General features: G+C 42.2%; 1 protein-coding gene across 5 annotated transcripts in view; it reads right to left on the bottom strand.

Moving 5' to 3' along the window:
* The window catches only part of LOC123765134 (ADP-ribosylation factor GTPase-activating protein 1), a 136,448-nt gene that overhangs the window by 105,139 nt on the left and 3,809 nt on the right, over positions 1-27,500 (bottom strand). For all 5 annotated transcript variants that reach the window (XM_069333205.1, XM_069333202.1, XM_069333206.1 and 2 more), the window contains exons 2-4: positions 11,719-11,886; positions 11,382-11,495; positions 6,562-6,673 (exon numbers count right to left, since the gene is read on the bottom strand). In XM_069333205.1, the coding sequence (XP_069189306.1) occupies positions 6,562-6,673; positions 11,382-11,495; positions 11,719-11,886 (394 nt within the window). The remainder of the gene's footprint in view (positions 1-6,561; positions 6,674-11,381; positions 11,496-11,718; positions 11,887-27,500) is intronic.

Raw genomic sequence — 27,500 nt, forward strand, 5'->3', positions numbered from 1 at the left:
GGGAAAAGGCAGCATAGAAAGGGCTGCTGGTAAGACCCAGAAGCCTTGGCAGGAGGAACAGGCTCGGAAACCTCAGTCCTTAACCTAAACCGGGCAGCCCCCGAAGCCACCCGAGTCTCAGCACCAACTAAACCCCGCCCCGACTGACACCCACAGACGGTCAGGAGCCGGGAACAGGGAGGGAAAGAGGCGAACAGCACCTAACCAAAACGGGACGGCCCCGGGGCATTTGGGGTGGAAAACCAACCTAGTGCATTACAGCAACCTAAGCCTAGCTTGCAACACAGATGCCGCCAGTACTCTGAATAGTAAGGACATCAGAAGAGTACTGGAGAACAAGCAGAAAACACCTCTCACAAGACTCCGGGTCAAGGTGTCAGTGACCCAACAGGCAGCATGAAGGAGGTAAAAGTGGCGACCATCACCCTGAGACAAGGGCACAGCAACCAATGAACCCGCACAAGACTGGATGGAACCCCGAAGACACATCCAATGGGCCACCAAGCCTCGACAGGGTTTTCCAGGGCCCGTAGACTGACTGCTACGGGAAGCCCAGGCAAGGTGTTGCTAACCGGTTAACACCCAAGCTAACAAGGGGTAGATGCAACACTGAAAACCCCTGCGACGTATACAATCACGTGGGCCTAGCAGAGGGCCACCAAACGCTACCAATGGAACTATAGCCACACTAGGCAGACCCTTACCAGACAAAGAAAATAAAGAAAATCCCCGCAAAAGTACACCGTCCCCAGAGGCAACAGGAACCGGTCGCCGCATAGGTGGCAGGCCGCACAACACCCTCGATGCCCTAACCAGCACAACACCAGTCCATATCCAAAGCCAAACAAGGGCCCCAAGCCCCAGCTAGTCCCAAGGGTGAGGCAAAAGCCGAGCAGCAAAAACCTCTATAGGAATGGTTCCCAAACGCCCCATGGAAGATAACCCTGTCACGCAGGGGCAGTACTCACAGGGCGCTTAGGGGAAGGAAGCCCCTAAGTGCATGCAGTCCCGGTACTGATGAGGGACACCTGGCCACCACACAACACACAGCAGTGAACGCCACGAAGGCAAACACCGCCTAAAAAAACCGAGGCCAGAGAAGTGTCTGTCCCGGTCGACACTAGCTTACGAACTGATGTTAGGCAGCCAGCGCAGTGAGGTCCGGGCCCCCCACCCTCCCCCTCTCGGGACGGAGAGGGCTGCGCGGACAAGCAGCGCGGCAGTAAAGTGTGATATTTGCTCGTTTCCTTAGGATTGTAGGAAGTGTCTACCTCTCTGTTCGGTTTTTTGTTTTAGTTTCTTACCATGTGGAGTTTGTTTTGTTATGCCTACCTTTCTGGGTGCCTAACCCCGGTCGATGGCAGATAAGGAAAACCCCTAACCGCAAGGGGGTTTTCCAGGGCCATTACTCCCTGAACCCTCTCTAAAGGGGCCAGGTTCTGGCACTGGTCTGTGGTGGGTCTGAACTCCATAGATAATGCCCCAGTCTAATATAACATACATTGACACTAACATTATAATATACATTCGAGCACCAGGTCGGGCATACATAGGGAGCCGGTCGGGAGGGCGGACAGCACGCGGGACTTGTGATCCTGTGGTCCTGGGTTCGATCCCAGGCGCCGGCGAGAAACAATGGGCAGAGTTTCTTTCACCCTATGCCCCTGTTACCTAGCAGTAAAATAGGTACCTGGGTGTTAGTCAGCTGTCACAGGCTGCTTCCTGGGGGTGGAGGCCTGGTCGAGGACCGGGCCGCGGGGACAATAAAGCCCCGAAATCATCTCAAGATAACCTCGAGATAAGATAACCAAGTTTTTGCCCGAAACGCTATTAGTATTAGTGGCTTTAGGTATTTTATGTACTAGCCCTATATATAAGTCCAACATTATGTTTGTAAAACAACTATGTATATACTTTTCCTGAATAAAAATTTATTTATTATTATTTATTTACATTAGCCAATAAGCTCCAGGGAGCCATAGGGGCTCCCCACAGAAAAAAAAATCTAAGGTTCTGCCATCTGTGGGCCAGGTTGACATCAACCAATTTCCTCCAAGATTGGCACCCTTACAGATAGGCAAGCTTACTGTAAGATAGGCTTACTACAGATAGACTGCACCTTACGTGCAGTCAGGTGTATAAGTTTCACGGAAATCGTCCGAATAAACAAATAAGAAAAACAAATGAAAACAAAACTATTTTTTTAACTAAATTTTGTTTGGATAAAACTAATTATTAAATATTTTTATTATATGCTATTGTAATACCTGTGAGTCATAGACATGATTTCAGTTGACACTTGTGTTTGATAATTTTTGACCATTTTGGAAATTTTTTGACAATTCAATATTTTTGTCCTCCCTTCCTATTTACGCTACTATGCTGAGACTTGGACCAGATGAAACCCTTTTCATATACAACTTGACAAAAAAGTTTGATTGAAACAAACTAATTCTCATTAGCTTGTTTCACTAATGAAATCGAAAATCGAAAATCGAAACTCAATTTAACGGCCTCTTTTATACCGATCTGCCGGTAATAACGACCGGTTTGGGAGACCGGTATCTGGAGCCTCGTATACTGGTCTAGCGGTCGATACTACCGACGGTCGGTATTGGGTTTGTTGTGGCATCAGCATCTTCTCACATGGCAACCAGGCCACAGACCTCGATCGTCCAGAGTCATATATTACATCTTAATTTTCTTTTAAAATGATTCAGTTTAATGAAGAAAATTCTAAATTATTATTAATAGAATATTTTGAAACAGTTGTTATTAAGCAAAAGTCTTTGTTATCTTATTAAATACCTTTTATAGTATAGGCACTAGGTATTTTTTTTCCCACGGACCTAGAATGTACTGTGCCATGTGTTCCCATTGTTTACTGTGAACTCACATGGCTAGCTTCATTTGTGAAGGACATTACTGTTAATTGTGATCTTCCTTTAAATTTACAAAATGCCAAAAGTTACCCAAAGGAAGCGCCTGACGGTTGCACAAAAGCTGGAGTTAATTAAGAAACTCGATAAAGGATATTCTCATGCATGAGCAACAGCAGAGTTTAACATCAGGAAAAGTACAGTAAGTGACATCAAGAAACAGAAGGATACTCTATTAAAATATGTGAGCACAACAGAGTGTGCTACTTCTGGTGCTGCATGTTCGAGAAAAACAGTAGTCTGGTCAGTATCCACAATTGGATGCTGCAGTGTATAAGTGGTTTATTCAGCACCGCACAATTGGCATGGCAATACGATTTGAAGAACTTAAAGTTGCAGCAAATAAACTTGCCATTCAATTAGGTATAAAAAGATTTCAATGCAAGTGATGGGTGGGTTGGAAGATTTAAGGCTCGACATAACATTTCAAACACCAAAAAAATTTCTGGTGAGGCGTCAAATGCTGATCTCACTAATGTTGATTCATTCAAGGCTAAATTAAACAAGTACATTGTCAGTAATAATTTAAGCAAATATCAAGTATATAATGCTGACGAGTCTGGGTTTATGTGACGAGCTGTACCAAGTACATCCTTAACCAGTAGGATGCAGGAAAATATTCCAAGATGAAAGATAGGCAAGGAACGACTCTCAGTCTTGCTATGTGCTAATGCTGATGCCTCTCGCAGAACAAAATGTGCCGTGGTAGGCAAGTCTAAAAATCCTCGAGCCTAAAAAATATAATGCAGGCATTACCCGTAATATATTACAGTTCTAAGAAATCATAGTTTAATCAAACAATATTAACGTACTGGTTTGAAAACCACTTTTGCAAAGAAGTTAGAGAATTCCAGATCAACAAATGTGGAATAAAGGCCAGTGAGGTTAAGGCATTGTTGCTGCTAGATAATGCCCCTGCTCATCCCATTAGCAAGTTAATTTCAAGGGATGGCAGAATAAAATGCATGGTACTTCCACCAAACACAACATCCTTGATCCAGCCCATGGACCACGGTGTTATCCTTGCTGCTAAACGTATGTACCAAACAGCAATGCTTGAAGATGTTTTAGTTGTTTTATTTAGCGAGGAAGATTAATTGACAGGAAAGGATACAAGGGCTCAAAGAACACTAGAAAATCTAAAAAAAAATACACAATCAGGGAAGCAATATGCCACTGGGCTAGGCTTTGGAATAAAGTGAAAGAAACCATACTAACAACTTCATGTTAGAAACTTAACAGAGAGGCCTAGATGTGACGTAGCAGTATCTGATAGTGAATTCAAAGGCTTTGAAAATGAAGCCAATGATTTTGAAGGGTTTGAAGAAACGATCCGAACAATGTTGTTCCAAGCTGGTCAGGGTGTACAAGTGAATGATATCAATGAATGGTTAGAAAATGATTACGATCCTGGTTATGAATTGTTAACTGAAGAACAGATTGCTCAAAGTGTTCTCGGAAATGACTGATGACTCGGACGATGTTAGTGAGGCTCTGCCTAGAGGTGTTGGATATCAGAAAAGATTAGAACAAATTGACATGGGTTGGACATGTATATGAGTGGGATTGGGTGGTTATAGATAGGAGCTGCCTCGTATGGGCCAATAGGCCTTCAGCAGTTGCCTTTATTCTTATGTTCTTATGTTCTTATCCTACGCTGGACACGTTCAAGTGAATTTATATCCATTCTATAGTATGGCGACCAAAACTGAACTGCATAATCTAAATGGGGCCTAATCAGAGCAAGATATAGCTGAAGACCACCACCAGGTGTCTTGTTACTAACGCTTCGATTAATAAATCCCAGTGTCCTATTTGCCTTATTACGAACATTCAGGCATGGATCCTTTTGTTTTAAATTCTTACTAATCATAACTCCTATTGAAATCAGCTTTTCGACAATCAGGCACTTTAACAGAATTTTCTCCTACAGATCTATTCCATTCTATGCTAAATCTGATTTCTTTATGATCACTGTTCCCTAGCTCACTCCCTATTTCCATGGCCTTAATTTGTGTTTCCCTGTTAGTTAACACTAAATCTAAAATATTATTTCCCCACGTTGGTTCCTTAATGTGTTGCGTAAGAAAGCAATTGTCAATTAATTCTAGAAAGTCTTCTGCTTCATTATTTCCTGTTTTGCTCACCCAGTTTATTCCACTAAAATTAAAGTCACCCATGACATAAATACTGTTAGATCTAGATGCTCTAGATATTTCATCCCATAGATACTTTGCTTCCATTCTGTCTAAATTTGGTGGCCTATATATAACTCCTAATATAATAATATTTGCTTTTTCGTTTAATTCTATCCAAATAGTTTCTGTGTGAGGCTCAATTTTGATTCCCTCTTTGAGACTACATTTCAAATTGTCCCTAACATATATGGCTACTCCCCCTCCTCATCTAATATATCTATCTGTGTGAAATAGTTTAAATTCATTTATTTGATATTCAGCTAATAGTTCTCTATTTTCTACATTCATCCACGTTTCGGTAAGTGCAATAATATCTATTTCTTCTGTACAGATAAGAGCATTTAACTCGTTTACTGTATTTTGTTTCTTAGACTTCTACTGTTAGCGTAATATACCCTAAGTGAATTGTTATTTTGAGGCCCTTCTCTTTCCTTGATCATTTTGCCAATTTGTTTCTCCAACAAACACATACTTTTATTACCTTCTTTCTCCCTATCAATTCCCATACCACTATCTACTAACAGTTTAAACCCAAACAAATGCCTCTAACCACTGGTTCCAACGAGTTCGCAACAGCAACAACCCCAGCCCTCGATAGATGCACCCCATCACGAGCATACATTTCATTTCTTCCATAGAATTGTTCCCAGTTGTCTATGAAAGATATTGCATTTGATTTCCAATATCTTTCCAGCCGGCAATTGACACCAAGTGCCCTCGACAACCAATCATTCCCAACGCTCTTTCTTGGGAGAATGCCACATACGATCGGGATTCCTCCCTTGCTCCTAACTAATTCTATGGCTTTGTTAAATTTCTTTATCAGTTCCTCACTCCTAACTCGTCCAACAGAACACCACTTAGCTTCTTCCTCAGACGTGTTTCTTTCCCTGCTTTCATCCTGGAATGGTTCTGTTCTTGATCACTATCCATCTTGGAGTAGATGTAGTAGTGTTTATAAAGGCAGTAACAAATATAGCTGAGGAAAAATAGCCAGAACGGGCACATGTGTTGGACGCAAGGGGAGAATAGACACAGTAACAATGGGCCTACCGTGTGGGAGGCAGTGCCGTGATGCCACCTGGGCCATCACAGAAAATGGGAAGGCGTTGACATTTTAAAACATGTCCAATAATGATAGAACAAAGATGGAATTTTAACAAATACAGTATTTTAATTTTGGACGCAACATATGTCCATGCCAGACATCCGTAGAGTTATTTATGGACACAATATCCGTCCGCACTGGCCAGAAGTGTTAAGTTAGGGAACATCCTTGTGCCATATTTTTTTCTTAAGCCAAAATGTGTAGGAGTTCTCCAAATATCACATGGACACCAAAATGTTAACAAAAAAGTTAAGTACTGCACTTAACTTTTGAACACTATGAAAGTGTTCAAGTTAAGCATTAGGAGAGGGCCTACCTGATAACTTGAAAGCCGGTGCCGAGCAAGTCTTCGGAACTGATGTCGACTGGTAATTCTGTGCAGCTGAAGTCTCTATGCTCCAGGATTTACCCTGTGACATTGCTGCAATCTGTCAATAATATGGACTATATCATAACCCAGAACCAGAGGATTACAGCTTCAAAATAAATTTCTAACAAAACAAGCTACATTTAGAGGACAGCTATATTACAAAATAATTTCTTTAAATGCATTACCATTATTTTACATCAGTAATTTCTCTCCAGCAACAACAGCCTTGGGGTTTATGCACAGAATGTTAACACTTTTGCGCTTTGCATGAGCAGGCCCCGCACTATCTCAGGTGGGTCCAGGCATTACCACGCACTCCCATGGAGCACGTGGTAATTCTGAAAAGTGTATACTCTTTTCAACTTTGTCACCTCAATTCTCATCCTAGGTTTTTCAATTTGGTATCAATGTGTTCACAATTAAATTCTCTACAGGATTAAATGCATATAACCTCCAAAAGCCCGGCTTACCACCCACAGCAAACAAAGAAAGTGAGAGCAAGTTACCGGGGAGCACGCAAGAGCAATAAAATGTGTACACTTTTTTCACTTTGGACCTCTCAATTCTCTTCCTAGGTCTTTCATTTTCATATCAATGTGTTCGCAATAGAATTCCCTACAGGAGTATATGCATATACAGTAATGTCAAAAACTGCACAAAAAACAAAAACAAAAACCGGAGCCAGAGGCACCCAACCGGCCAGTAATCAAATCAGCCAAGAACTGTCGGTTGGATCGACAGTGCGGAGGGTCTGGGGCTCTTCCCCCCCCCCCCCTTAGGGAGCGGGGAATTGCGTAGACGTCGGCGTGGCAATGTGATGACGTCATACTAGTTTAATAATTTTGTTTGGGGAGTTCTATTCACTCGTTCGGCTTTCGGAACCAATATTTTCACCAGAATAGGAGTTTGTTTTGGCGCGCCTACCTTTCTGGGTGCCTGTCCCAGTCGATGGCAAACATAGAATGCTTCCAACCACAAGGGGTTTTTTATAGGCCATTGCTTCTCGTGCCTCCCTGAGGGGCCCAGGTTCTGGCTTGTGATCCCTGGTAGGCAAGAACTCCAAGCACTTTGATGCCAGAAAATTATACATATCAATTCAGCCTGGAGAGCTCGGGGAGTCAATGGGGCTACCATAGAAAACACACACAAAAAATCACTATTTATAGTTTATTTATCATTTAAAATATTGCAAATGACAGATGAATTATTGATGAAATATTCCCTATCAAAGTCATAACAAAATGACAATTATTGTTGGGTGCAACATTACTGTAAATATGGGGGTTCTTTTGGAAGAATGTGTTAACGTTTACTCAACTGTGGAAGGGAAAGACATTTGGAATTCCCACCAGTGCAGTAGCTGGCTTTGCACTTGCGCATTGCATTGTCACAGTGTGAGGATGTGCCCCCTCTAAAGAAAATAAACATTAATTAAATAAAGAAAAATAAATCATCTCAAGCACATTCAGTGATTGGAAAATGCATAAAAATCAGTGTTAAATGTAGAAAACCAGTTTGGAACACAATAATACACAGAAATGAATAAATTGAGGATACGATTTGAAAAACATTATTGGAATGCAGATGGGTGAACAGAGAGGAACGCCAGTGAATCCTTCACCTGTCTGACAGAGAGAGTGAAAGGCAGACGACGTTCAGTGGGACACACTGGTTTTCAATATTTATAAGTGCTGGACTTTTGTGTATTATAGGTGCTTGCTTTTATTTAGCTAGATATAGGATACATAGATATATTTAAGTTGTGTACATGTTTTATGTACATGTTTTTATGTAAAACCCTATGTTTTATGGTTTTGTGTGTTTGGTTTTCGTCCATCACAGAGCGCATTGTTGAGCACATGTCTGAAATACCACATTTGCCGGCATGTAAGACTAGCTTTTTAATTTTTAAATGTACTGTATCAAAAAATTGCCCTGCGTCTAATGCGGCCATATTACAGATGGGAGACCAAGTGCCGTGGGCTAGGGAGCCCGACAAGCATACTGGATAAGTTCACTAGGCACAAAGATCGCTGCTAATAATAAAATATTGAAAACAAGCCAAATTATCAGAAACTTAGGAAAAATTGCTTACGATATGTTGACAGTCATGCTCACATCATCTCACCTCCTTACCTAGCATACACAACCCACACCTGATGTGTGTTTAACATTATTTAATTACTGTGTTACCTTTAGGAAACATTTATTCATTATCTAAATGAAAATGCCTTTACAATAGGCAAACAAAAAAGCAAAACCATAACGCCGTGTGTGCCGCCCTGGTGGCCTGTAGCAGTAACACAAAACATCACATCCAGAAATACAAGTTACACATCCTGTATAATAATACCTAATTCCAGTATACTGTCACAATACTGTATTTCATGCACAGAATCACACATTTTCCCTACAAAACCACTTTAAAATATCTTTCAATATATGTATGATGAAACATACATACTAAAAAAAAATCCACAAAATATACTTGTAAAACAGGGTGCGTCTGATGCGAGAGTGCATCTTATACACTGGTAAATATGGCAATTGAACATTTCTGTTTCACTGAACAATTTGTTACAAACAATTTGTTTGGACCTTCCAGGAATTCGTAACGTATGGTTCAATTAGAAAGAGGACACTGTAGTTTATTCTTCACTCTACTAAGTACTGCTACTTGAAAAGGATGTGACCATCTCTTCTCAAACTCTGGATGCCAACCATGGTTTTCAACCAAAATTAGAAAAAAAATACAATTTGAAATTGGATGATTTCCATATTCCTGCTCCTTCTGATCGGTTTCTCATTCAGAGTATGCCAGAAATTTGTCAATTTAAAAGGTCCACAATGCACTTGTTAATCTTAAAATAGGTCAGCAAATTGATTCAACTCTAAAAGTTTGCACTGGCTCAGCCTATGTCTACGAAGAGCAACCTTTCCTCATCAACAAACACCAAATACACATTAATCCAACCATCAAAGCCCCTGTTTATGAATGAAGAACATTTTGCACATCATCTCAACTGATAACGTATGTATTTTTCTCGAGCAGTGCTTTGTTCACGCCCTCTGCTTGACTCGCACCTCTCTAAATGCTTCATTCACATACTGCAAATACCAATAATGCCCAACAGCCTAACCACCTGTTAGGCTTAACTATTCGACACATTCTAGCATGAAATAATATTACCTTATTTATATTTAGAAAATAAATATTTTAAATAAGCAATAGGTTAAAATTGATGAATGCAACTTTGGATTTGATCACCAGGACAAGCCTATTCTGAGAATAGGTTGAAGAGATATTTCAAGTCTCGCCATATATTGCTGCACTTGATATCTGAAATGGTTTAGCAAAAAGTTTTACCGTCTAAACATTTGTGTTTGGATTTTCTCATTCATATGAAATTATTCCTTAACACTTTCGCCTGGCGACGACTCAGCATTGAGTCCTCCATAAAACAGGGGCAAGTCTGGCGAGGACTCAGCACTGAGTCCTCCGTGCAGCAACAGTAGCGGCGTTTTCAGGAATTTCTTGCTGCGGTTTTAGACATTATATGCATATACTCTTGTAGTGAATTTCATTGTGAATACATTGATACCAAAATGAAAGTCCTAGGACCAGAATTGAGGTAACAAAGTTGAAAACAGAATACCCGTTTAATTGCTCTTTATTAGCGCTCACAGGGGTAACGCTCTGTCACTTTCCCTGCTTGTTGTGGATGGTACACCGGGCTTGTGGACTTTATATTTGCATACTCCTGTAGGGAATTCTATTGCGAACACAATGATATCAAAATGAAAGACTTAAGACGAGAATTGAGATGTCCAAAGTGAAGAGTGAACACATTTAATTGCTCTGGCTTGCTCCTGGGTAACACGCTCTCACTTTCATGCCGGGCTTTTGGGCTTTATATGCACTTAGTCCTGTAGAAAATTCTATTGCGAACACGTTGATACCAAATTGAAAAACCTAGGATGAGAATTGAGATGACAAAGTTGAAAAGAATATACACTTTTCATAGTGAGAAGCGCCTTAGGGTGGCACAGCGCTCTCTTTCTTGTAACCGCAGCCTGTTTTCATCGTGTCGGCGGGTGGAGATCGCTGCTGTTTTTTACATTATATGCATATTGGCCTGTTGAGAATTCTATTGCGAACTCATTGATACCAAAATGAAAGACCTAGGACGAGAATTGAGTTGACAAAACTGAAAAGAGAGTAAACATTTTGTCACTCTTGTGCGCTTCCGGGTAACTTTCTCTCACTTTCTCTGTTAGTTGCGGATGGTAAGCCGGGCTTTTGGAGTTTATATGCATTTAGTCCTGTAGAGAATTCTATTGCGAACATATTGATACCAAATTGAATATCTTAGGACGAGAATTGAGCTGACAAAGTTGAAAAGATTATACACTTTTCAGAATTTACCGCGATCTCCCTCGCGCTCCCGCGGAACGCCCAAGCTCACCTGGGGTAGTGGGAAGGTCCCGCACCCGGTGAGTGAAAGTGTTAACATGACCTGGACAGACTAACAACTGAAAACAATGGCTAATGGATTTAAGCGGGGAAAAATATTACGCAATGGCACTGGGAACGACTGGACATATCCTACATGTCACTGTAGGCATAGTAATACAAGTCATATGTACATTCCATCCACCCATTCAAAACCTTCGGACAGTCTCGTCTTTGGTTAGGGGAATCCAAAGTAACATGTATCCTGTCCTCAACAAAGGGAAATTAAACCAAACCCAAACTAATTACTCACCTTATCCCTATATAGGGCAGCAGCTCTTGTATTGTACTTTTGCTGTAAGGCTGCATGATGCTCATAATCTTTCTGACTTGTTAAGAACTCTCTGGCTCTTTTGTTCCCACCAACCTGCATACAACAAGGGTTTTTGAAAGTAAAAAGAAATCAGAACATAATGAAGTCTAAATACAGTAGCATTTTATGGAAGCATGAACAAGAAAGAACAAGATTCATTATTCATTTCAATACAGTAATTGAAATTGATGCACTTATTCTTAAGCTAATTTGTAAATCATTAGAATAAAGTACTATACATTTAAACTAAATAGCCTGTCTCATAATTCTTATTCACCTTCATCTTTTCCAGTTCATTGTCCTTCCACTTGTCCATCGTGACAGAACGAACAAAAGACAAGTGTACACCCAGACCACGATGTTTTCCCGAACACTCGAGGCATATCCAAATACCATAGGATACTGAAGCCCACTGAGGATTGTGTGCTCCACACTCAAAACATTGCTGTTACAAAAAAAGGAAAAAAAGTATTTAATAATGATATAAATAAACAGTAAAAACCAGTGTTGAATGTAATGACACACATTCTAACATGAATGTGATGAAACCCCAGTTTCTGGGCGAGCCCTGAAGGCTCCATGAACCTATCTTACCGATACAGTATACTGATGAAGCTCGTTAATTCGGACTATATGGGAAAGACCCCCAACCAGATAGGCCGGTCATCCGGATTAACAGACTTTTATCGGGGAAGTCCAGAAGTGAACACATTCACAATTTTTTTGTACCACAACTAACAATTTGAATTTCCACACACTACACTGGGGCTGGGGCTGCCACACTACACTGGGGCTGGGGCTGCCACACAACACTGGGGCTGGGGCTGCCACACAACACTGGGGCTGGGGCTGCCACACAACACTGGGGCTGGGGCTGCCACACAACACTGGGGCTGGGGCTGCCACACAACACTGGGGCTGGGGCTGCCACACAACACTGGGGCTGGGTGGGTTGTTAGCTGCCTTGCTGGTAGGTGGGCAGTTCAAGTGGGCAGGCAGATAGGTGGGTGAGCAGGTGGGCTGGATAGGTGGATGGCAGGCAGAAGGGCTTGGTCATTGGCAGGTGACTGGGCAGGCAGGTGGGCGAGCAGGCAGGCAGGCAGGCTGGTGTACAGGCAGGTGGATGGGTAGGCAGGCAGGTTTCAGTAAGTGCGCAGGCACAGTCAGGCGGGTGGGTGACACTCTTCCTACCCATACTTCCATTTATCCATACTTCCATTTACCCACACCCTACCTTTGCCCTCCCTCCACCCATCACCCTCCGAACCCATGTCATCACCCAATACTCCCCTCTCCGTACCCATGCCATGCTCCTATTCTCACCCTCCCAGCTCTTTCAGGAAGACAGGCTGTAAGGATACTGACACGTTAGACAGGAGGTCAAGCTGCACAAAGTCTGTGCTACAGATTGCCAGACAAGACAACACTGGACAGACAAACAGATGATCACACATCTCCTTCCTTTTCAAAACTTCAACCTCACCCTTCCCAATTTATCCCAAGTGTCAACACTTGCTGTACGATGACAACATAATACAGTATGCATCTTAAGTTGTTTTAACCACCATGCTGCGTGGCCTTAAAATATGACATTCCTGTGGTGTGCCAAAAATAAATTACAGGTATTTCCAAAAAAAAATCCCCCTTTTTATATTACTAAAATATAATAATATTTTCTCTGATCTGATCTGATCTCTGATCTAATAATTCTTTGATCGCGGGAAACTAAAAAAAACCAGCGTTGAATGTAATGAAACGCCATTTTCTGGGTGAGACCCGGAGGCTCCCCGGAGCTTTACCGGCTGATATGCTAATGTCAGACTTTGGCATCAATCATGTGTATGGAGTTCTAGGGCCTACCGGGGACCACGAGCCAGAACCTGGCCCCCTCAGAGAGGCAAGGGGAGCAATGGCCTATAGAAACCCCCGTGTGGTTGGAAGCATTCTATGTCTGCCATCGACCGGGTCAAGCATCCAGAAAGGTAAGCATTCTAAAACAAACCCCTATTCTGGTGAAAATTGCTACCTAAAGCCGAACTAGTGGATAGAACTCTTCAACAGAAAACAAGGAAACTAGTATGACGTCATACGTCACCGCGCCGCTGTCTGCGCAACTCCCCCCTGCCCGGGAGGGGGAAGGGGAAGCCCCAGACCTCCCACGCCGGCTATCCACCCATTAGTTCTGAGGTTGGATGTCAAAACACGCGAAAAACGCCGACCGGAGGGAGGGAGGGTTGCCGGGGAGCCTCCGGGTCTCACCCAGAAAATGGAGTTTCATTACATTCAACGCTGGTTTTCTGGGGGGAGCCCCGTCGGCTCCCCGGAGCTAACTACCCACAAAGGAAGGTCAAAGGGACAGAACCGGGAGGCGGACACCACGCACCCCCCAAGGAGGCGAGACAACCGGCAGCAAACGCCAACCCAAGGCGCCATAGCCCCGAAAATCCCGGGAACAACACGAGAACCACGAGCAGCAAGGCCCCTGCACGAACACCAAAAATCCATGCCCGAAAGACCGCAAGGCCACGTCGCCCAGACGGCAGCGAGAGCAGCGAAGCCACGAACGCCACAGGCATGAGGGAAGAACACAGGCAGCTTAGCCACAAGAAAACGGCTGACCACCCGGGACACTATCACCCGCGAACCGGGAAGAACAGAACCGGATCAACGCAAAACGCGCTCCGGACCCAAACGCCGTGGCACGCAAACAACAGCGGAGGGCCGCCACTGAACACAAAAACGACACACCCCCGGCCCGACCAACGAAGCACCCACAAACCCTGGACCCCTCCAGAATGCAGCAGCCCCACCCCGTGCCAGAAAAGATGGAGACTGCTGCCACCAAACAACCAAAACGCTAAAACCGAAGGAGCAAGAAAACTCAGCGACTCGACCCCCAGAGGCAAAGGCCCAAAGGAAGAGCCGACGAAAAAACACACCGGAACCGAAGGGGCACTACCAACCGAGGAGAAGACAGAGCACGCTGACCAGAGACCAGGACGGTGCAAGCGGCGCACGAACAGGCCGGAGGTGAAACGACACACAAGACAGCTGACTAACGGTGCAGAAGCAACACCAAGACTGAAAGCAAGCTGAAGCGGCTCCGCCCGCGCCCCACGAAAAGAAAAGTCATTAATACTGATCGGTTGTTAACAAAACTGAATTTAGAGGATTACTATAATAATTAACAATATACAATTATACAATTATAAGAGTATCGTTCTTCCTGTGTAGGAGATCTTGATCATTCCCTAGACTGACCTTGTTGTGTAGCCAAGTAGTCAGCACTACTTCTAGTTTCCATGGGGGCCGGGCCTTACTGATCTCCCCAAATAGATACATCTTTATTCTGACTGACCTTACCCCTGAATAGCACTAGTTTTCCCCATAGCAAGCCCACCATTTTTTATAACACTAACCTACATTGAGGCTTGTAAGTGATCTACCCCACCCCTTCCAAGTGCACAAACACAAGAATTCTGACACCTTATGTTTGTGCTGACACCCACTGCACCCACAACCACTCCTGACACCCACCACACCCACTCCTGACACCCACCACACCCACACCTACTCCTGACTCCCACCATACTCATACCTACTACTGACACCCACCACACCCACAGCCACTCCTGACACCCTGCTTGCCTGACCCTGCCTGACTCCCTCCTTTCCCAATGGTAAATACCTAAGTGTAATTACCTAAGTGTAATTACCTAAGTGTAATTACCTAAGTGTAGTTACAGGATGAGAGATATGCACATGGTGTCCTGTTTTCCCAGCAATCTGTCATATAACACTTTGAAATTACCGAAGATTTTGGCCTCCACCACCTTCTCACCTAACTTGTTCCAACCATCTACCACTCTGTTGGCAAAAGTGAATTTATTTATATTTTTCCTGCAAATTTGTTTCGTTAGTTTAAATCTATGACATCTTGTTCTTGAAGTTCCAGGTCTCAGGAATTCTTCCCCATTAATATTATCGATTCTTGTTACTATTTTGTCCATAGTGATCATATCGCCTATTTTTCTTTTGTCTTCTAGTTTTGGCATATTTAATGTCTTCTAACCTCTCCTTGTAGCTCTTGTCCTTCGGTTCTGGGAGCCACTTAGTGGCATGTCTTTGCACATTTTCCAGTTTGTTGATGTGCTTCTTAACCTTTAAACTGCGCAACACATCATATGATGTGTTGAGTAACTTACCCAAAATTGCATCATACGACGTGATGGAGTACCACGCAAGATTTGAATGGCCAGTGGGGTAGGGGGGCTCCCTTACGCTGCCCAGGAGCTATAGTAAACAGCCGCCATATTGTAAAAAAATCTTGCTCTTGCTATCAACGCGTCGAAGGCCTCAGTTACCCAGCAGTCACCATGGAGAATGCACGGCCAAACGCCTCCCGAGCATGCACCACACAATCACTTACTCAAGAGCAAATAACTAGTGAATTATTTTCTGATGGTGAGGAAAGTGATTTTGATGACTGACATTGATAAGGACTACACACAATTGACTGATAGTAGAAAGTGAATATGAGATACAGCTTCCTCCCATGGCGAGGCCTACACGCTCACCAGTGCCTCCTCGCCCAGTGTCTACTCCAATTCACCCACGACCACACAGTTCTTGTGCTTATTTACGCCTATCGCTAATACTAGTGGTGTTACCACGCGAGATTCTGTCACGTCAGCAGCACCTTGCCCAGCCAAGCGCCACCGCATGGCACCACATGAGGAACCAAGACCCTCATGTTCACGTGATTTCACCTCACGTTCACGTAGCGCCCGTACTTTGCGTAGACGGGCTTCAGCTCCTGGGCCACGGTGTGCAACGCTTCCTCGCCGTTGTGCCGCTGTTGCATCTTGCAGGACACCAGGTGTACTAGTGTGGAATGATGATGACTATTTTATTCCTCTAATTCCTGCTTTTGACAAAGACATTGGAATTACAGACAATTTCCCTGATAATGGTGAGGACATGTGTGAAATGGATTATTTTACAGCATTTTATGATGAGCCGCTCATGGAATATATTGTACACCAAACGAACCTTCATGCGGCTCATCTCATTGGAAAAGAGAACAGAATATTCACGATTGCAGCGTTGGAAAAACACTGCTGTAGGTGAAATGTATGTATTTTTGACAATATGTATGTTGATGAAACATTGTGCCAAACACACTATCACAGATTATTGGAGCAAAGACCAGACTATTCCAACACCTTTCTTCAGGAAATATATGTCCCAAGACAGGTTTCAGATACTCTTCAGGTGTCTTCACTTTGCAAGTACGTAATGAGGACCGGACAGAGGATGATAGACTTTGGAGAATGAGGCACATTATGAATGAAGTGATTGGAAAGTACAGAGATTTCTACGTGCCAGCACAGAAGCTGGTGATTGACGAATCCCTTGTGCTTTTCAAAAGACCAGACAAAGGCAGGAACCAAGAGCCAATGCTCGATCCTGCAGGCACAAATAGGCGGGTACAATGAGAGCAAGACTTGAGGAAGTCCATCCGACCTGGCTGCTGCCACCACAGAGGACCCACTTGACTAACAGCAGGTGATGCACTGGTTCTACCAAACCATTGGAAAAGTCAAGATCAACCAACATTGAAAATCTCAAATACAGAATAGTCGCTTCCTAATAACACTGAACTTCAAAAGAGGCATGAGTAAGATGGAGCACAAGGGGAACAAGCCCCAAATGACTCAAGTTCGAAGGTGTTGCCAACCTAACGGGCAGTATAGCAGAGGCAAAACGTATGAACGTCAACGGGTGGCACAGGTGACTAACAACCCTCAAATTTGCACAAGGTGAGAGTGGGCTTGGAAGAGGTATCCATAGTTAACCCTTAGACCGCGCATATTACCGCACATATTGGGAGCCTGGTAGCAAAAAATATTCGAATTATGTAAAAATAACTTTAAAAACGTTAAACAAATCTCCAACTTTTTGGCTCCAGTTTTGTGAAACTTTCATCACAATACCGTATTTTCAGAAATTGATTTTAGACGGATTTTTGAATAATAAGAACGTTTTGTTGATAAGGAGAAGAGCTCCTAATAACTGGAACTGAAGGATTATGCAGTAATAAAGAGATGCAAGCACCTGTCCGACGCTCAAAAGAAGAAAAATAGTAGTAAGACGTGCTCACAAACTGGATATGCAGTTGGTGCCTTTATATCATCATTGCTGAGTAATACAGTACATAATAACACAAATAATAATGAATAACTATGTTAATATGATCTATTTTGTTTTATATCATATAAATACATTGTCCAATGCTAATAAGTTACTTTCATCAGTGTCCCCAAAAAAATTTTTTTAAGGGAAATACTGTATTTTTTTTTATAAGATTTTAGTTCTTTTCTCCTTTGTTTATTATCTGATTTTGTTGTAACCTTTACATCCTGTAGAATGCATATGTTTGCATACCTATGTGAAGATAGAATGAAATTGGTCAACAAATAAGTCAGTCACAACTCGCAAAACTAGGAACTTTTAATTTTTTTAGCTGATTTTTTCCTCTGATTTCAAACTATTTTCTCTCTCTCTCTTTAGGTTGTTTTGATGATTAGGGACCATATTAGAACTTTTGCACTTATATAAAGTATACCTTAAATATATCCCCTAAATCATTATAATTAATAGAATTATCCCTATACTGTATTGTGTTTTTTGGGGGGTTATTTTTTCTTGACTTCATTTCAACACATTGACCTACAACTTTCACATATTTGAGTTCACGTTCCATAATAGAATAATAATAGAATATTACTATTCTAATATTTCACGTACCATTCAAAACTCCCGCAAATACATAGGGTTCACATCGGCTTCCTCAGGGCTCTTGTAAACAGACGCCTTCTTTATAAAAAATCGTGGTCCACATTCCCGGGTGTGAGAGCCTCAGTAGTGAGTGAGCAACCAAGGCTGGCACTCGCAGCATGAGCACACAGCACTGCTGTTCAGCGTGTGACCACAGCATCACCTAATAATGTCAAAATATGTATATAATCTGTATTATTTAGCCATGATAGTATTATAGAAGAGCCCGAGTGTGATAATGACTAGGTACAATGTTCAAATATCAGTGATTCAATGCATGTTCACAGCGCTAGCCACAGCACCATAGCATTATTTCGTCCATCTAGGAATCTTCAAACGACTTTTTAGGTTCCTTTTCAAAATAAACGTGTGGTCAATTATTCATTTACAGGAATTAGTGACCATGATTGTGGTTATAATTAGCGTTGTGCGTAGTATTGTAGAAGGAGGAATTTTGGGGAGGGAGGGAGAGAATTGAGGTAGCCTCTCTGTGTGTGTGTGGCAGCCACTCTTATTTTGCTCAGCATACTAGCTTCATGGTTCGCTATAGGGAACACACATGTACATAGGTATATACAGTGTGTGTGTGTGTGTGTGTGTGTGTGTGTGTGTGTGTGTGTGTGTGTGTGTGTAATTACCTAAGTGTAATTACCTAAGTGTAGTTACAGGATGAGAGCTACGCTCGTGGTGTCCCGTCTTCCCAGCACTCTTTGTCATATAACGCTTTGAAACTACTGACGGTCTTGGCCTCCACCACCTTCTCACTTAACTTGTTCCAACCGTCTACCACTCTATTTGCGAAGGTGAATTTTCTTATATTTCTTCGGCATCTGTGTTTAGCTAGTTTAAATCTATGACCTCTTGTTCTTGAAATTCCAGGTCTCAGGAAGTCTTCCCTGTCGATTTTATCAATTCCTGTAACTATTTTGTATGTAGTGATCATATCACCTCTTTTTCTTCTGTCTTCTAGTTTTGGCATATTTAATGCTTCTAACCTCTCCTCGTAGCTCTTGCCCTTCAGTTCTGGGAGCCACTTAGTAGCATGTCTTTGCACCTTTTCCAGTTTGTTGATGTGCTTCTTAAGATATGGGCACCACACAACAGCTGCATATTCTAGCTTTGGCCTAACAAAAGTCATGAACAATTTCTTTAGTATATCGCCATCCATGTATTTAAATGCAATTCTGAAGTTAGAAAGCATAGCATAGGCTCCTTGCACAATATTCTTTATGTGGTCCTCAGGTGATAGTTTTCTATCTAGAACCACTCCTAGATCTCTTTCTTTATCAGAATTCTTTAAAGATTTCTCACATAATATATAGGTTGTGTGGGGTCTATGTTCTCCTATTCCACATTCCATAACATGACATTTATTAACATTAAATTCCATTTGCCAAGTGGTGCTCCATATACTTATTTTGTCCAGGTCTTCTTGAAGGGCATGACAGTCATCTAAATTTCTTATCCTTCCTATTATCTTAGCATCATCAGCAAACATGTTCATATAATTCTGTATACCAACTGGTAGATCATTTATGTACACAATAAACATCACTGGTGCAAGAACTGAACCCTGTGGTACTCCACTTGTGACATTTCTCCATTCTGATACATTGCCTCTGATTACTGCCCTCATTTTTCTATCAGTCAGAAAATTTTTCATCCATGATAGAAGCTTACCTGTCACCCCTCCAATATTTTCCAGTTTCCAGAACAACCTCTTATGTGGAACTCTGTCGAAAGCCTTTTTTAGGTCCAGATAGATGCAGTCAACCCAACCATCTCTTTCCTGTAATATCTCTGTGGCTCGATCATAGAAACTGAGTAAATTCGATACACAGGATCTTCCAGATCGAAAACCATACTGTCTGTCTGATATTATATCATTTCTCTCTAGGTGTTCTACCCATTTAGTTTTGATTAGTTTTTCCAATACTTTCACTATTACACTTGTCAATGATACAGGTCTATAATTGAGGGGGTCTTCCCTGCTGCCACTTTTGTAGATTGGAACTATGTTAGCCTGTTTCCACCCGTCTGCTACGATTCCTGTACACAGGGATGCCTGAAAGATCAGGTGAAGTGGAATGCTGAGCTCAGATGCACATTCTCTCAGAACCCATGGTGAAACGCCATCTGGGCCAGCTGCTTTGTTCTTACCGAGCTCCTTGAGCATTTTTTCCACTTCGTCTCTAGACACCTCTATGTGTTCTATGTTGTTCTCTGGAATTCTTATTGTATCTGGTTCCCTAAAGATTTCATTTTGTACAAACACACTTTGGAACTTTTCGTTTAGTGTTTCACACATTTCCTTTTCATCTTCCGTGAATCTATTTCCCATTTTCAACCTCTGAATATTATCCTTTACCTGCAATTTGTTGTTTATGAATTTATAGAATAGACCTGGTTCTGTTTTACATTTGTCCGCAATCCCTTTTTCAAAATTTCTTTCTGCCTCTCTCCTCACTGCCGTGTAGTTGTTTCTCGCATCTTTGTATCGCTGGTATGTTTGGGGGTTCGGCCTCTTCCTGTATTGATTCCATTTTTGTGTCTTTCGGTCTCTAGCCCTCTCGCAATTTCTATTGAACCAATCCTGTTTCCTAGTTCTGCATCTCTGTTTTGGTATAAATTTTTTTGTGCCTTTATCATATATTTCACAAAACTTGCCATACATCTCATTCACTTCCTTGCCTAGCATCAAGTCTGTCCAATTATACTCACTAAAAAAATTTCTAAGGCCACCATAATGTCCTCTCCTGAAGTCTGGTTTTTCAACTGCTTCAACCTCCTTATTTTCTTCCAGCTTATAACGCATTGCATACTTTATTCCCAAAAAGACATGGTCACTTTTACCCAAGGGAGGAAGGTACTGAATGTCAAATATCTCTTCCTCCTTCCTGGTAAATATCAAATCTAGCATGGAGGGAACGTCCCCTTCCCTCATCCTCGTAGCTTGTTTAACATGTTGATACAAGAATGTTTCCAGGATGAGGTCTACAAATTTACAGGTCCAAAAATCTTCTGTTTTAGCTTCATATGCTTCCCAGTCTATGGATTTCAAGTTGAAGTCACCGACTATCAACAGTCGTGATCTATCGTTATCCGCTCTCGCTATAATCTCTCTCATTATTGTTATAAGACCTTCACGTTTACTATCTAGCTCCTCCTTTGACCATGTGCTGCTTGGCGGTGGACTATATGCATTTATCATCATTAGTTTATCATCCTCATAGCAGATCTCTAGTGCTATTATGTCAACTTCTTGTGGATTGGCAGTCATTATTTCCTTCACCTTTAGGTGTTCTTTTACCAGCACAGCAACGCCACCGCCTTTCCTAATTTTTCTGTCCCGTCTCCAAATTGAGTAGCCCCTTGGGAATATGACCTCATTTAAAATTACATCTTCAAGTTTTGTCTCCGTGAGTGCAACAATGTCTGGTGTCTGCAGCTGTATTACATCACTTAACTCCAGTATCTTCGATCTCACTCCATCTATGTTGGTGTATGCAATCTTCAGGAACTTGTTCCCCCTCTCCTTATTCTTCACTCCCCCTCTCTCTATTGATTTTGTTGGTTTGCCTTTATGTACCACTTTACTGGTTTGCCTACCCCTATCACTTTGTAGAAAAAAGAATTTATTTCTTCTTCATTCCTGCTCTGTGTGTGTGTGTGTGTGTGTGTGTGTGTGTACTTACCTAATTGTACTTACCTAATTGTGCTTGCGGGGGTTGAGCTCTGGCTCTTTGGTCCCGCCTCTCAACCGTCAATCAACTGGTGTACAGATTCCTGAGCCTATTGGGCTCTATCATATCTACATTTGAAACTGTGAATGGAGTCAGCCTCCACCACATCACTTCCTAATGCATTCCATTTGCTAACTACTCTGACACTGAAAAAGTTCTTTCTAACGTCTCTGTGGCTCATTTGGGTACTCGGCTTCCACCTGTGTCCCCTTGTTCGCGTCCCACCAGTGTTGAAAAGTTCGTCCTTGTTTACCCGGTCGATTCCCCTGAGGATTTTGTAGGTTGTGATCATGTCCCCCCTTACTCTTCTGTCTTCCAGTGTCGTGAGGTGCATTTCCCGCAGCCTTTCCTCATAACTCATGCCTCTTAGTTCTGGGACTAGTCTAGTAGCATACCTTTGGACTTTTTCCAGCTTCGTCTTGTGCTTGACAAGGTACGGGCTCCATGCTGGGGCCGCATACTCCAGGATTGGTCTTACATATGTGGTGTACAAGATTCTGAATGATTCCTTACACAGGTTCCTGAACGCCGTTCTGATGTTAGCCAGCCTCGCATATGCCGCAGACGTTATTCTCTTTATGTGGGCTTCAGGAGACAGGTTTGGTGTGATATCAACTCCTAGATCTTTCTCTCTGTCTGTTTCATTAAGTACTTCATCTCCTATTCTGTATCCTGTGCCTGGCCTCCTGTTTCCACTGCCTAGTTTCATTACTTTGCATTTACTCGGGTTGAACTTCAACAGCCATTTGTTGGACCATTCACTCAGTCTATCCAGGTCATCTTGTAGCCTCCTACTATCATCCTCTGTTTCAATCCTCCTCATAATTTTTGCATCGTCGGCAAACATTGAGAGGAACGAATCTATACCCTCTGGGAGATCATTTACATATACCAGAAACAGTATAGGTCCAAGGACTGACCCCTGCGGGACTCCACTTGTGACGTCTCGCCAATCTGAGACCTCACCCCTCACACAGACTCGTTGTCTCCTGTTGCTTAGGTATTCCTCTATCCACCGGAGTACCTTCCCTCTCACTCCAGCCTGCATCTCCAACTTTCGCACTAGCCTCTTGTGTGGCACTGTATCAAAGGCTTTCTGACAATCCAAAAATATGCAGTCTGCCCACCCTTCTCTTTCTTGCCTTATTTTTGTTGCCTGGTCGTAGAATTCAAGTAACCCTGTGAGGCAGGACCTGCCATCCCTGAACCCATGTTGATGCTGTGTTACAAAGTTCCTTCGCTCCAGATGCTCCACTAGTTTTTTTCGCACAATCTTCTCCATCAGCTTGCATGGTATGCAGGTTAGGGACACTGGCCTGTAGTTCAGTGCCTCCTGTCTATCCCCTTTCTTGTATATCGGGACTACGTTAGCTGCTTTCCAAGTATCTGGCAGTTCCCCTGTTGCCAGTGATTTGTTATACACTATGGAGAGTGGTAGGCTCAGTTCTCTTGCTCCTTCCTTTAGAACCCAAGGGGAGATTCCATCTGGGCCTATAGCCTTCGTCACGTCCAACTCTAGTAAACACTTCCTTACTTCCCCACTGGTAATCTCAAACTCTTCCAGTGGTTCCTGGTTAGCTATTCCCTCACTTACCTCTGGAATTTCTCCTTGTTCTAAGGTGAAGACCTCCTGGAATTTCTTATTCAATTCCTCACACACTTCCTTGTCATTTGTAGTGAATCCTTCCGCCCCTATCCTTAATCTCATAACCTGTTCCTTTACTGTTGTTTTTCTCCTAATGTGGCTATGCAACAATTTAGGCTGAGTCTTTGCCTTGCTTGCGATGTCATTTTCGTATTGTCTTTCTGCCTCTCTTCTCATCCTGACATATTCATTCCTGGCATTCTGGTATCTTTCTCTGCTCTCCAGTGTCCTGTTATTCCTATAGTTTCTCCATGCCCTTTTACTTTGCTGCTTAGCTAGCCTACATCTTTGATTAAACCATGGGTTTCTCATCTTCATTTCTCTGTTTTCCTTTTGGACTGGGACAAACTTGTTTGCTGCGTCCTTGCACTTCTGCGTGATGTAATCCATCATATCTTGGGCCGTCTTTCCCCTGAGCTCTGTTTCCCATGCTATATCTGTTAGGAATTTTCTTATCCCCTCATAGTTTCCCTTTCGGTATGCTAACCTTTTGGTTTCGGTATCCCTCCTCGAGTTCAATAACCCTTCTTCAATCAAGTACTCAAACACCAGTACACTGTGGTCGCTCATTCCTACTGGGTCCTCAAAACCGATTTCTCTTATGTCGGAGTCGTTCAGAGTGAAGACTAGGTCGAGTCTCGCTGGTTCGTCATTGCCTCTCATCCTTGTGGGTTCTCCGACATGCTGCGTTAAAAAGTTGCTTGTCACCACCTCCAATAGTTTGGCTGTGTGTGTGTGTGTGTGTGTGTGTGTGTGTGTGTGTGTGTGTGTGTGTGTGTGTGTGTGTGTGTATATATATATATATAGTGTAATAACAGCAACAGGAGTATGTTGAGAGGAGCTATTTTGGTGAGGGAGGTGACGTCGTAATCATAGCGTCGTCTGCTGTCTGCTGTGTGATTTCTCATGCAGTGTATGGTGGCCACTGTACTGTTTGGATACAGTACTGGCTTACTTGCATAGTTCTGGTAAATAAAACATGTAGATAGGAATATATAACATGTGTAAATAGTGTAATAAAAACAATAACAGTATGGTGGGAGGAGGAATGTTGGCAAGTAAGATGTTGGAGGAGTGAGGGAGGGTTGGCTGGGTGTGGCTGCTCACACTCACGGTGTTCTGAATGTGTTGATGGTGAATGTATATAGTGTGACAGTATATAGTGTATACATATGTTGTAAATACACATAAATGAACATGAAACATTGGTGTGAATAACTGTATGATGGGAGGAGCAATGTTGGCGAATACAATGTTGGAGCAGTGAGGGAGGGCTGGCTGGGTGTGACAGCTCACACTCGCGGTGTTCTGAATGTGTTGATGGTGAATGTATAGTGTGTGACAGTGTATAGTCTGTAAATATATTGTATATATACATACATTAGCATGATACAAGGTAAATATGTGTAACATATGTGTACACAAGTGTCATGCACGTAACATAGTGTCCTCAGACAGTACGGATGTTTTACTGCCATAATATAGTGTATGTGATTATACATAGGATTAGCACGTAAAAACAAATAAAATGTATTTGGAACTGTGCACAAAAAATGAACGAAAATATATTCGCGGCAACTCGCGTGCCCCGCCCCGGGTGCCCTACTGGCCCCAGGAGCGTACGTCACAGGCAAACGGGGAATGACGACGTCACATGCCAACTTACGGATCCCATAGCAGCCAAAGTAGTACAATTTTGAATTTTTTTTGACATACCCATACTGAGGGAAGGGTTTTTGACCCTTTAAAAAAACAAAAGAATTTTTTCAAGAGAATTTATTTCCTGCGCACTGGGGGGTGTCATATTTGGAGGCGGCGCAGTTAAAGGGTTAAGAAAATGTGTGAAGTATGGGAAGAATTGCAAAGTTTTGTTGAAAAAACTTACCCAGATAAAGCTGTAGCAAGCTGTTGCATTGACCTTTTAAATGACAATGTGATGTCTTACTACAGACAAGTGTTAAAATGTAGGGAAAAAAACAAGTGTTTTTAGACAGTCTTATTAAGACAAGCACGCAGTGAACCACAAGCAGGTCCTAGTGGTATGCAGGCAAAACATGCCAGAGAGAGTATCCCAGAAAAGTTATCACTGCCTGATGTTATAATGGAAGGGGACTCCCATTCCAAACAGTAACACCTCTCCACCTTTCCCCCTCATCACCATCTTCCATAAGCCATCAAGAGTCCTCCATAAAGGTAAGATAAGCATATTTACTGTATTGAAGTTAGAGAACAAAATTGTATTCAGTATAAAATGTATTTGTAAGTTAATATTTTGGAGGACGGGGAACGGATTAATTCAATTCCCTTTATTTCTTATGGGAAAAATCGCTTCGACTTACGATATTTCGGCTTACGATCCGTCTCTGGGAACGGATTACCATTGTAAGTCGAGGCCCCACTGTACTTATATATAACGTGTATAGTGTGAAATAATAGCAATAGGAGTAGGTTGGGAGCTGCCATTTTGGCGAGCGAGGTGCATCGTCTGCACGACTTGTCATGTTATTTACTGGTGGCCACTATGGTCTTTGGGGACCATACCAGCTTATTTGTACAGGTATAGTGAATAAAAGAGGTAGATACTTATATATAATGTGTGTATATAGCGTAATAACACCACAAACAATATTGTTGGAGGAGAAATATTAGTGCATCTGACCTTGAACCAGTGAGGGCAGTAGCCACCAGCTGACTGTGTGTAGCCAAGTCTCTTATTGCCTTTACTCACCATACAAGCTTAGATGTACAGTTATGGTGAACAAAACATGTAAATACTTATATATAACATCTGTGTATAGTAAATAAATGCAAAAACAGTATTGTGGGAGGAGAATGAGGGCGAGTGAGGTGTTGTTGAGGGAGGGAGTGGCAGCAAGAGGCTGGCTGGTGTGTGGCGGTCACTCCTCGTTGCATTCTGACTCAATACCAACTTAGTGGTTCATTATGGTGAGCAAAACATGCAAATACTTATATATAACCTATGTATATAGTGTAATAACAGCAAAACTTATTTGTTTATTGTTTTATGAACATAATAATTGAATCACTAATATGCACACCATAATTTTGAGTACAGCAATGATTCACACATTTTATTATATAAATATATCACAATTCACACTATTGAATAATGTTACTGCAAAAAAACAAAGAAAAAAATCAATCAGAGACATTGAAATAATTAGGTAATAATATATTTGGGGCAACTGCCGCCTGACAGCTCGGGCGGAGTAGACTCGTCTGGCAAAGGCTCTGTCAATGTCCCTTTTTACCCAGACATCCCTACCCTACTGCGACTAAAATATGTCACCTACAATTTTTTTTATTATGTTTTCCGTGATCAGGGAACACAAATGAACACTCTTATAAGACGAAAGAATTTTTTGGAATTTTTTTTGTTGCGCCTGTGGGTGTTGAAGCCATTTGGATCCCTTATGGTTTGAGGGTTAAGGAAAAAGTCAAGCATTTTCACCAACAAATGAAGCTTCATGATAACTGTGCATACAGTCATGGATGGCTAAGGGGCTTTAAGGTTCATCCTAGTCCTCTGTTGATGCAAAAGGTACAATGGAATATGTGTCGAAATTTGAGATTGTGTAGGACAATTCTTTACCTCCTGAGCAAATTTATAACGCTGACAAAATAAGCTTGTACTGGTGTATGTTGGATGGTTATACATAGATTCATCATGATGAAAGTGATGGTTCAGCTGGACTTAAGGCAAATAAAGAAAGACTCTCTGTACTTAGTTCCGCATATACAGCAAGCGCGCACAAATTAAAATTACTCATTATTGGCAAAGGTGAAAATCCAAGGAGATTTAAGGATGTT

This window comes from Procambarus clarkii, chromosome 29 (assembly GCF_040958095.1).
Source record: "Procambarus clarkii isolate CNS0578487 chromosome 29, FALCON_Pclarkii_2.0, whole genome shotgun sequence".
In the NCBI taxonomy this organism is placed as follows: Eukaryota; Metazoa; Arthropoda; class Malacostraca; order Decapoda; family Cambaridae; genus Procambarus; species Procambarus clarkii.